This window comes from Lepidothrix coronata, unplaced genomic scaffold, assembly GCF_001604755.1.
Source record: "Lepidothrix coronata isolate B3197 unplaced genomic scaffold, Lepidothrix_coronata-1.0 Scaffold19, whole genome shotgun sequence".
Classification (NCBI taxonomy): domain Eukaryota; kingdom Metazoa; phylum Chordata; class Aves; order Passeriformes; family Pipridae; genus Lepidothrix; species Lepidothrix coronata.
Genome location: NW_016690199.1, coordinates 3205301 through 3217685, shown reverse-complemented (window position 1 = coordinate 3217685; position 12385 = coordinate 3205301). Strand labels below are relative to the sequence as shown.

Below are 12385 nucleotides of genomic sequence, written 5' to 3'. Positions count from 1 at the left end.
TCTGCACTGCTCCCTCCAAAGTATGCCATTTGATGCAATTCTTCTGGGCTGAGAGTACAGGGTAACCTGGAAATCACTGGGATGATGCTAAAGGATGAGGAAACCTGGCCTGAACTTGAGGCAGGGGATGGTATTGGGATGAGGGCTGTAGTGGGGTGAGGATGCCAGAGAGACGAGGAGCAATCTGCTGGTGCAGCACTCAGCTGTCTCTTCTTGCTTTCTGCCTGCCAGCTCTGGTTGGAGGGAAGAGCTGGGGCAGAGGCTTCAGGGAGGCAGTGCAGGCAGGAGGGGAGAGCTGGGCTCCAGCACAGTCACTCTGCTGCTCTGGAGGTGACTCAGATGGGCAGATGAAGGGTGACTGCGGGCTGAGCCACTAGTGCTGCTCCTATCCTGTATCTGACTTGAAGCAATCCCTCACTCTCCTGTAGAGAGGTGCCAAGGCTGGATAAAAGGTGCAGGTTCAGAGTGCCCCCAGCTGATGTGGGCATTCCTGGCAGAAGCCTGGAGGCTTTGCTGAGCCACAGGACTTGAATATTTGGGGGTTGGTGGGCTTGTTTTTTGTTGTTTTCAGTAAAGCAGAATGTAACATGGTGGGATACCTGACTGTGAAGGTAGCTTGAACTCATGTAAATCACATTAGACAGTTTCAATGAGACTGCTTGTGTGGCTTCTTGTGTTATGATTTGGCTTTTGGGTTTGTTTTTTTTTTCTTTTGGAGAGGAGGCATCTGTGAGGCTTGGAAAGTCTTAAGTGCTTAAATAGTTATGTTACTGCAGACAACTGTCTCTCTGTCTCTAGAAAATAAAGTCTGAACGAGTTAGTATTAACCTTTTTGCCAAAGTGCTACAACAAAGCTGCACATCATCATAATCTCCCTTGAACTTGAGATATCATCCACAAAGATGATGATGCTTCAGTGAAGATCATTTACTGTACAAAAAATTCCAGTTTTGTAAAATGCCATTTTGCTAAAAGTTCTCTGATTTGTCCTCATATTTTAGGTAATCTTCGACAATCTGATGTTGAACCCAGTGTCCCAGTTATCACATACAATACGTGAAAATACAGAAAACCTAGCTGAAAAAATGAAGTAAGTAACTTTTTGTCCCTGGCCTGAAATGCTGACTTGCCGGTGAGTTTGTTGATTTGCTGCCTGTGGAAGATACTGCACTGTTGTCTTGGAAAGTTTTGTTATCAAGATGCAGGGAATCTAGATGTAGGAAACTCTGTGTGTAGTGGACCAGGAGTAATATGATTATTTGCTATCTCTTTTCCTCATACGTTTGGCCTTTGGAATTGTAATGCTGGATTTGTAAAGCCTGTTGATGCCTTAACTTTGAAATGTTGCCTGTGCAAAGATGCAGCAGAAAATTGGTGGATTGTTTCCTCTTTCCTTCTCTGTACAAAGGCTCTTGTAAAAACCTGCAGATCACCAAGCTTGTGAAATCTTTTCAAAGTTTGTTGTTGCTTCAGAAGACATCAATTACGGAAGGACTTTGGATTGTTCCTAAATCAGCTGAAAGGGGCTTTGTCCGGTTGCTAATCCACTAATCTCTTTTGTTGCTGCATCTTGTGATAATTAAGTATTTTAAACAAGGAGCTTTTGGATGGCAATTTTAAGACCCGCTCTACTTTTTATGGTACAGGATTCTGTTTCAAAACTCAGAAAGCAGCTGGGAGGAGATGGAGGCCAAAATCAATTCAGAAAATGAAGTGCCAATTCTGAAGACCTCAAACAAGGTAAGACCATGCAAACAAGGGAAATACTAAAGACTTTCATCCACGAAAGCTTTGTAAGAAACCAAAACATCAATCTCTGGCCCTTCTCAAATCCATTTCTGAAATTTATGGTTCATTTTCATGTGTTGAACTGCAGAGTTTTGTTACTGTTTGAAGTGTGACAAAGTGAGTTCCTTCAGCTGCTGTGTTTCACCAGAATTGTTCCCTTGTCAGTTTGAGATTCATCTTCAAAGACCCAGTTCCTTAACAAATGCTGAAGCTTAGGATCATTAGGCCTCATTTAAACATTTACCAAAAGATCACCTACCATGTGGTTGCCACAGCTTCAGACAGGTGTTTCTCTTGAATGTTTGTTTTCTTCACCTGTAACAGTTCAATACTAGGGCAGTAAAAATTCACCTCAGGCTGAATTCACTCAAGTGATTCAGCCTCAGGGTGGTGTTTATGTTCTCATGACTTTTAATTGTCCTTGATGGAGATTGTCAGTAAGGATTTAAGTACAGTAGTGGACCCAGAAAATATGATTAATGCTAAGCAACATTGTGCAAGACCTGTGTAGCTCAGTGCTACAGCAGTATAAATGTGGCCAAATGCTTTGTCTGATCTAGGAGTTGAGTTTACAAATATCTTTGTGTATTTAATATTGAGGAGGAGCCTTTATACAGTTAACCTGATTAGCATTTCATATCTAAAAACCACTGTGGCTGTGAACTGGGTGGTGTTTTAGCACTTAGTGACATGCTGCAGAGCAAGGTTCCCTGTGCACTGACCAAAAGCACGTCATGTCTGTTAAACAGGCAAGGCTGGGGCTGACTTTGACTCTCCTTAATCAGATAAGGCAGAAGGAGTAAGACTTAGATTCCTTTGTCAGTTGAGTACTTTCTTGGTTAATTTTCCATTCTGATGCTTTTGTTTCTAGGAAATCAGTTCTATCCTGAAGGAGCTCAGGCGAGTTCAAAAACAGCTTGAAGGTTGGTCATCTAAAATGTTCCTTTTGTCTCTCAAATGTCAGTAAAGTTGCACAAAATAAAAAAATGTGACCTGATTTTCCATTGAAAGCTGGGAAAGGATGCAGAAGTTTAGTTTGTTAGCACAGTGCTCCCTGATGAGTGCATATGGAATGAACAGTAGATTTATCTTGTGCTGGCAATTTTTAAGAAAATGGTTGACTTTTGAAATGTGGACCCTGTTGCTGTGGAAGCACTTTGTTTGTGATAATTAGATATTCCCAAAGGATAAACTGGGACAGGTCTGTTCTGATGAAATAATATTTAGCAACTCTTTAAGCCAATAAGCTGTGCTATACTTTTTGGACTTGAATTTTGCACATATAGCTCTGCAATAGGAAAAGCAAGACAAGCTCTTGCATCATCTAAAAGCTTAATAAAGACATGAAAACATCCAGGTGTCATTTTAGGCTCCTGCTAAAAGGTTGTAATTTGGCTGCTGTAGTTTGTCTTTTCCAATTTAACCAGAAAGTTGAGTGTCCACGTAGCTTCGGTTTGGGAGAGGTTTTGCTTGTTAAAGCTGTTTGGGCCTGAAGGTACTAATGAGGAAAATAACATGATTAAATGAAGAAAAGTACTACCTACATTTCAACTGCCTTCAAAATGAAGGCAGCAACATTCTGTTTGGAAACTTTGCTGAGTGCTGCTAATATGTCTGTGTATGTCTCTTTCTTTTCTTTTTTTCTCAGTCATAAACGCTATCATTGACCCCACTGGAAACTTGGATATAGTTGCCAGTAACAAAGCATCTTCTGCTGCTAAACAATCTACAGCCACTAAAGTCAGGACTGCTAACAATTCTGGGTCCACACTGGAGACTTTGTCCCCAGCACAGATGAGAAACTACACTCAGAAATCGAACTGTGGGTCTTCTAGCTTGCAAGATTCGAATTTCATTCCAGATGGAGAGAAATACGTGATCTGATACAATATTTTGTATTGCTGTCATATTGTAATCTACTGTCGCATTAGTATCGTGTATGAGTGGTTTGTGGACAGTTTGTGTGGAGCAGTTGTTTAGATTGCTAACACGTTGCACAAAAAAGAAAAATCTATGCTGTGAGGGTGAATGGAAAGTCTGTGTATGCCTTTTAAACAAGACTAGCACTGTGGAGCAGCACATATTCAGCATAGAGGCAAACTGATTTTTACAAAATTACTCACTCTTCCAGTGTGCCATAAGAAAACAGGCTTTGCATATTTTCCATTCAGTACTGCCGAGGCTAAAGTGTTCTTGCATTGGCCTGTTTATAATTATTCAGTTGTAATGAGGCGCAATTTTAAAAAGAAAAAAAGACACCTTTTTTGGTACTATATTTGTTTGGGATTTAGTTGTTTGAGGGTTTTTTTTTTAAGTGTACAAGTGAAGCATTACAACTGTTGGAATCAATGCGCAAATCCAACAGAATGATCGTGCAATAAATATCATGAGTTTCTGAGAGAAACTCTTACTGCAGTTGTGTAAGAATTCCTTTCCAGCAGTCATAAAAAGGCAACCACACTGAAGTCGTGCATCCCTTTTTTCAGTCCAGAAACCAAAACAAGACAGAAAGAACCCTTTGTTCCTCTCTTGGGAAAGGATAACAGTTAATAATGGTACAACTGTAAAGAAGACTAATACAGTTACTATTTTTGATGATATTTCAGACCCAAAGTTTGGGGTAGGTACAAAAAGTTATATTTTACAGTTTAGCTTGCCAAATTTTCATGATTTCGGTACAAATGTTGTCTTTAAGCAGCTTTTTTTTTTTTTAATTTAAGTATACAGTTTTTTACACTGAGCTACAAATACTCTTGGCTGGGCCAAAGATTAATATGTTTGCAGTTAGCTAATTGCAAAGAAAAACAGCTGTTCCAATGGCTCATGAAATAAACTTAATTGCACAGTTGCTGTGAACTAGTGTGTTCACTTGAGAGCACTGAAAAAATACTGGCTTCAATGTAGCTCCACCTTCATGGCTAGTTCTGTTATGAATTTTTTTTTCAATGCAGAAGTGCTTGCAAAGACCACCATTCTATGGTGTTCTTCAGAAACTATTCAGCAGTGTCAAGCACTTGGTACGTTTGGGACTTTTGTCTGCGTTCAGTTTTTGGTCTGTTAAAATCCCAAAAACGTTAAGGATTGTGCGCATTTGCACCGAGCAATTTCTTATTTAAAAAAAGTTGGGGTTTGTATTCTGTCTTTGTATTTAACTGCAAAACACTAAGCAATTTTTGTTGCTCTAAGAACAAAAGTTTTGTTTTTGAGGGGATCTCTTCCAGACGTGTTTGCTCCCAGTTTTTTCTGTCTTGTATCGATTCCTTTTTCATTTTTCCAGGTCAATAAACAGTAATCGGGTAAAGAAATTCTTTTGTAGCTGTGGAGGATACATTTACGGGGAAAGGTGAGCAGATGAGTTCCACTTTGCCCTCATACAGTATGTAGTTTAACCAGTGAAAATGGTTTCCCAAGCTTGACTGCGTCTTGTGTGCTGACTTTATATTTTGAGGTGAGTAGTGGATTCCTTAGTTAGCTTCAGTAGTTACCTGAGCTTTTCTGCTGGAATGTTGTAACTGTGGGAACCTGTTAAAATAATTTAAATAAATAGGGATGCTCACAAAGTGTTTAACCTTACTAGTGAAGACCGTGATTGCTTTCCTGGTGCAGCCAGTGGGAGCTTTATATTGATTTCAGCAGTGAGGGGATTGGTCCCAAAAATGGGAGTATGCCAACAGGCCATTAGTTTCTTTTTGAGCATGCAAGATGCTGGCTGGTGACTAATAGGTGCAAATATCCTTCCGAGATCTCCAGTAGGTTATAAGACTCATCTACTTGTGTGGAGATGCTCTTCCATGAGGAAATCTGCTGGATTTCACGTAGATGAATGCAGAATAGAAAAAGAATTTGCCCTTGATGTTGTTCTGCCTGTAATATACGCACTATCTGAATGTGTTAATTCAGTCGTTTATTCTGATCTGTCTTTTCTTGAAATACCTGACTGTGTCCTTGGTGAATATCATAAGTGGTGGTATCATTCCTGACATATGAGACACAATTTTTCAAGCCCTTCTTAGTTAGGGTTTGAACTGACCAGGTGCTACCCCAACTCACTAGGAGTTGAAGGACCTTCACAGATAAGGTGTTGCTGTTAGTTTCAGTTTTGCTGTAGAGACAAGTGAATTACTAAGACATCTGTCATCATTTGTTGTTTCCACATCTTCCTGCCTGTGTGCTGGTGGATTCTGTTTCTCTACAACATGCCCTTGATGGGGCTTCTGTTTACTTTCACTTGAAAATTGCTTGATTCTTCTTTGATTCATGAACACATCAGGGAGGGATTTTCTTCCTTGGTTGCTCTGTTCTGAACTTGAGAGCAAGCCCACAGACACCTTGCATCAATTAAATCAACCTGCAAAATATGGTACCTCTTCAAGTGAGTAATAAGGATGCAACAATCAGTGTCTGTTGATAATTTGGAAATGTGTGTGTGAAGGCAGGGAGGATGTACAGCTTGATTTGTTTTATTTGTGACTCAGCCAAACTATAAAACGCTTCTGTGTCCTGACACAGCGTTCATCCTTGGATCTTTGCATTTAAAATGGTTTTGCTAGTCAAGGATGAAACGCAACATATTTTTTCTTGTATTCACTGCTTCTGAAGTACTCCCGTTGCACTTGTCTGCTCCAGATAAGCCAAAGAGCTATCCACTCCTCTGCTGATTGTTCATTCTTACAAGCAGTACTGTATGCAACCATGAAAACATGCCTGTGTGACTCCAGTGTGAACCTGACTGATACGCAGTGGTGTATCCGGGTGGCCCAGGATCAGTGTACGAGATTCCCGTTGGCTTCCGTGAGCTGCAGATGGGCCTTGCATTGAGCTTGGCAGGGGTGACGCTGACCTGTGGGTCACTCTCACACCATATTGCTTTCATGTGTTTTGTGTCTGACTAAAGAAATGTAACGGAGGGTGGGATTTTCAAAGTCTTAGGGAAGCAAGTGCTCGGGTTCTTTCGGGTCGTACGCTTTGGGTGCCTGATGCCCTGAGCACCTTTCAAAATCCCAGCCCTCAGCTCTTCCACTATACTTGAAAACCATGTTCTGAGTTTGATGCTTTCGGATGTAAAATCCTGTTATTCTGTTTCAATGGCGTGAATGTAAATTCCTGCAAGGATGTGTACAAGCTTTGTGAGCGAGGACGTGGTTGTATCTGCAGTGATGTCATGTCGTGGTCGTGCTCCAGGGGAAAAGAACGTCTGCATCATCTTTGAGTATTTCAGTAAAGGTACAACTAGTGGAATGTTTACATACAGCCTACTGACGAGAAAGGAGACAGAAAAAAAAATAGATGAAAAAGTGTAAAGTATTTGAGTGCAAGACTCTACTAGTTTTTTCTTGTTTTGCAGATCGCACTAGCTATTTTTGAAGTTGGTAAATGTGTATAACTTTTGCAAAGACCAGACAGAACTACCTGTTCACTTTCAATGTGCCCCATGCTGAATTGTGCCTATTTCACTTTCTGCTGTTGTTATGCTGCTGATTCTGCTGTTCTCAACTGTTCACTGGATCATTCCATTTGCATGCAACACAAATGCAAGCTGAGCTGTCTGAGAGTAAAGCTGAAACACATTTGTATAACTTGAATCAATTAATGACTTTTCCACACCCTCTTGAAATGCTGTGTATAATTTTGATTTGTTTCTCCTGCCCTGGTTTCTTTCTGCTTTTGGTTTGTTTTCTTCTTTTTTTTTTTTTTTTGAATGGTAATTTATTTTTGTTTGGATTATAGGCAGTATCTGTACATTTTGTTTCAAGGTGATATTGTGGATGTCTTTAAAAAAACAAATTGTTATTTTATATAATTTTATCATAAAGTTGCTCTAATAAATCATTCTTTTATCATGTGATAATGATTATGGATTTTGTGTGTTAATTTGGAGGGGATTATGTGTTTGGTGGACTAACTTTTCCAACTGCCTGTTTACACTGGTGTTAAGTGTGGTGTAATGAGAGAATTGTCAGGAACTGAAGACTCACAGTGCAACTGGGTCAGTCCTGGTGACACCTAGCATATGGCTGGGGCAAATCCCTCTCCAAAAGAACAGGAGTCCCCTTTCCCCTCTCTGTAGTTACAGGGTTGAAGTCCCTAAGTCCCTGTCTCCTGAGGGTGGTACATCTGAGTATGGTATGGTGATACTTGATTCAATTTTTAGTACTGTTTTGTTTCACTGCTGTGATTAACAGTGGTGGTTGAATCCAGCCTGGATATGATCATTCCCCAGGAGGTATATGATTACAGGAAAACACTATTAGACTTAACTCTTTTGCTCTCACCTTACGTACACACACACAGACACACATATATATATATTGGAGTTTATGTGTCTATGAAGTATTTTTTTTTACTTTTCCCTTCATTCCGCCAGTGTCCTCCTTCCCTCCTGTGGTTCTGTCTGAGCTTTGCATCCTTCCTGGCACTTTTGAAATGGCATTAATTCCCTGCACAGCCTCCAGCCTCCCCCACCCTGCTTGGTGCCGTGTGAGACTGCATTAGCACAGCTCCTATAGGAAGCTGCTGATAAAAACATGGCATTCTTTGCCAGCAATAACTAAAATGGAAAGGGGAAGAAAATATTAGTCCCTAACTAGAATCAGTGGGAGACTTTCCAGCCCCCGGTGACCTTTCCATTAGATACTTGAACAGGAGACCTTTTCTATTTAAAAGTTTTAGAGAGGGATTTTGTGTCAAAAAAAAAAAATCTGCCTTTTTTAAAAAGCTTTCTGAAGCTTATTTGCATGTACTGTGTCTGCAGAGAAGGTTTTCGGTGTTCTCTGGAATACAGGGCTGGGTTACACACGACACTGCCTCTCCACAGGCTCCTCTGGCATCCAGAGCCATGTTTGAGTCAGGATGCTGTGCAAAGTGCCCTTTTGAAATCAATAGTGCACCCACTTCATTAATTTTTAACAGTCTGACTGAATAAACATAAGAGGCACTGGAACTGTGGCCAAAACTATTTGCAACATAATGAAAGCTGCTATCTGGCAGAGTTTAAAAATAAAGGATAGATGGGAAAAGTAATGATCTCCTCTGTGCATCTTCCTGCTGAGCCTTCAGCTGCAAGCTTGCCTGGCTCTCCAGCGTCCTCATTTGCTTTGGGAAGTAGAGCCTGTTTTTCCACGTGTGCATAGCAGGGAACACCAGAAAGGCTTTGCCTTGAGCAGGGTTTGCAGGATCCTTCCTTAGAGCAAAACTTTTAAGTCGTCGGAGGGGACAGGTTTTTATTTTTTGATGTTGCGTGAAAATCCAGCAGGAGACCCTCGTCTGTTGGGTCCTGCCCATGAGATGGTGGGAGAGGGAGGACCATGCTTTTTTTTCAGTAAGGACACCTGTGGACTGTTGAAGAGCAAAGCCCTGCTGGTCTCAGCTTTCTCTGCTGAGGTGGGGCAGCAGTGGGCAGTTTGGCTGGGGGGTGTGTTGTTTCCCTTAACAGGGTAAAACGATTTGGATGCAACCCTGCAAAGACTCGGAGAACCGGTGCATGGGAGCACAACCTATGCAGTTACCTAGAAAAAGTGTGTTAATTTAGTGGAACAGCTGCTTAGGTCTCTGGCTGAGAAAAATGAAACAAGAAAATAGTACTCACTAGGACTCTACCCTGATTAAGCCTTTTTTCCTCCTCTGAGCAGAAATTACTGAAAGCACTGTACTTGCCAAAGGAGCTGGTGCCAGAAATGGTTTGTTCAACATTGACATTTCTGTCCACATTCAACTTGCAGGAACCATAAGAAGGAAAAAAATGTAATACAAACACACACACAAAAAAATATGCAGCACCCACCTGGCACCTGGGAACACTTCATAGACAAGAAAGGATCCAGAGGCATGGGTGAAATTCAGTTGCAGCAAGAGGACCTGTGGCTTTAGCAAGAGCAGTTACCACAGAGAGCAGGTCACTTTTGGGCATTGTTTCTCCCAGGGAATGGATCTTCCTCCCAGCTGCTGACAGCTGGGCAGGCTCGAAGAGGATGGATTATAACACAGCTCATGACACACCTTCATCTCAGGGAAAGCAACCTCTCTGTAAGCAAAAAATTACTCTCTGTGTCCAGGAGGACATGAGGAGTGTGACTGCATCAGGCCAGTGGTGTCCTGGGTTGGCAGGTACTTTGCAAATAAAAGAGGAGTATAATTTTTGTAATACAAAGCCAGATATATTCAAGACAGCACACACTGAAGCTTTTCCTACTACTTGCAGGTCCTCTTTCCTAGGTGTCACTGGAGAGTGAGTGCCACACAAGAGAGTGACAGCACTGATACAGCAGAGGACTCTCTGTAATCCCTTGAGCTACACGAATCACGGCATTTTTTATTTTTTTTTTAATTGAAATATTTTTCCAAACAAAACATGTTTCATAAGTATTTAGTATTTAATTTTAGATTTTATAAGATGATTCCAAATAAGTATTTCAACTTAAATTTTTCAAGTCCATGGTCAGATATTTTAGTGAATTTATTGAATTTTTAAAAAAAATGTAAATTGAGTAAATCTTAAAAAACATTTCTGAACAAATCACAATTTTATTGAAATTTTCTCTAGGCTTGTCAGCTGAATCACTTCCAAATTCTTGACCTGAAATGACTTCTTTTGGGTTCCCCCCCTTCCTCCCCCAGCTCATTTGAGTATACAATCTTCTGGCACAAAGTATAAATAATTTTTCTTTTCAAGTGTAAGGACCCTGGCTGTTCCTGCCTCCCATCCTTCTGTTGGCTGTTGGTGTTTGGAGCCCAGCTGCCTTGTTCTCGTGCAACAAAAAATGTAGTTTTGTAGTAATCTCTGCAGTGGTAGTGATGTTTTCATCTATAATTAGCTCTCGGAGATGAGAATGTGTTAAACTGGCAGTTTCTTCTTCACAAATCTCCCACACAGGCAGAAAAAGCTCTTTTCGCTGTGTCTTTTAATGCACCCTTCTGACAAACTGGAGTCCAAACATGCTTTTTTAGAGGGAGTATGTTAACCACAGAGTGCAATCCAACCATACAGCCAGAGATGTACATACTCTGTCTGGGGGATGGTGGCAAGTCAGCCAGAGCAACTAGAAGGAGCCTTCTCTGAGAGATGGGGAAGAGGCAGAACAAAGGAGATTCCTTCTTTGCCCTGAAACTTGCCACTTGCTTTTTTCCTCCTTTCAGTTGCATGAGTTGGTAAAATAGAATCATATTCTCTCCACATATTCCACACTTAACCTCTCAAAACTACAACGCTGCTAGTAAGATAGAAATGTACAATTGCTGTTGGGCTGGTATGTGAGATCAGGTGAGCAGAAGGAAAGCAGGATTTTGCAAACTGGAGAGGACGAGGATGGAATGTATCAGTGCTGCAAGTGGTTAGAGAGCTGCCAAGAAGTAGAAATACAGGTCCTTTTTCTGGAAGCTGCTCTTCCCCTGATATAACCCAGCCTCCCCAGTTTGACCTAAACTGATGATATTGGAGCAATAAATGATAAGTCCTGAACTTCATACAAAGTTCACGCTGCTGCCTGTGTGGTACGATTATGAAGTCAGTGGGAGCTTTTGTGATTTATGTTGGCATAGTTCATGCCAGGATTTCAGTCCTGCACACAAGCAGGCTCTTAGCTGAAATATTTAGTTGGGATGCTCAGCCTCTGAAATCAGCGGAGGGACAGGGACACTTCTGGGGGCGATTTGGACTTTAGTGTGCTGGCTCTCTGGAGCTGTCTCTTTTCCTTGGCTGCAGATCCTGCCTCCAGCTTTCTGGTAACCCAAGTCTACAGGGATGGCAGCAGCCTTTGCCTTGTTTTTAAGCTCTTTCAATAGAGATTTGGGATGGCCTCAGTGACAAGTGATCTGTGGATAGCAGTAAATTCAGGAGAGAGCTGGCTGGTCAGACAGGTGTCCTATCTACTCCACCATCTTCTTTTCTCTAACTTTTGCCCTTTTTGGAGTCAGTGCTTGTGTTTTGGTCCCAGGGGAAATAGAGAACTCACAACACCTTCAGCTTCCCAGAGAAAGGCCTCTTTCTGTTGAGCCTCTCTGCTGGCTCCTCTTAGCTTTTCTGTCCTCAGCAGCTTAATACAAGGTACGATAAAGCCTCGTGTGCCAAGTTGTCTCCATTGATTCCTTACTGCATCCTTCCTCTGATACTGAACTAGGGAGCTGCATTCTTGGGTTCAGTAGGAATGAGGGGCTGCCTGCAGAATAGCACCAGTGTTGCCACAGTGAGTTGTGTCAGCTGAGGTGCAGCCTTTGGATTTTTACAGAAGACATAATTTCTTAGAAGTTGCCCCAAAGTCAATGTCAGATGTAACCTTACCCCTCAACAACATCACTGCAAATTCCAAATGCCATGTGTTTAAGACAAAAGCTGTATTATTTCAAAGGAGCTAGTTTGCTTCCTTATATTTGCCCAAGGATGATTGAGCAGGAGAGTGCTTGCAAGAGGAACTGGGCAGAGAGGTGGGTTTGAAGGGTTTGTTTGTTTAAAATGAAGCTTCTGGTGGGTTAAGAGTGATGCAGTGAGAATATTGCCATGTCCAGGATGCAAACAGCACCAAAGCTGAGCAGCCCTTCCAACCACAACCAGTGTTTTCTCGTGCTGATGTAGACTGACTTTACACCACTGAGTGGGAACTTGGCC

General features: G+C 41.5%; 1 protein-coding gene across 5 annotated transcripts in view; it reads left to right on the top strand.

Annotated features, from left to right (window-relative positions):
• Positions 1-7642, top strand: part of CEP170B (centrosomal protein 170B) — a 58588-nt gene extending 50946 nt beyond the window's left edge. For all 5 annotated transcript variants that reach the window (XM_017807592.1, XM_017807590.1, XM_017807591.1 and 2 more), the window contains 4 exons: positions 1002-1090; positions 1647-1740; positions 2660-2711; positions 3437-7642. In XM_017807592.1, the coding sequence (XP_017663081.1) occupies positions 1002-1090; positions 1647-1740; positions 2660-2711; positions 3437-3672 (471 nt within the window). In that variant the 3' untranslated portion in view covers positions 3673-7642. The remainder of the gene's footprint in view (positions 1-1001; positions 1091-1646; positions 1741-2659; positions 2712-3436) is intronic.
• Positions 7643-12385: the final 4743 nt, after the last annotated feature.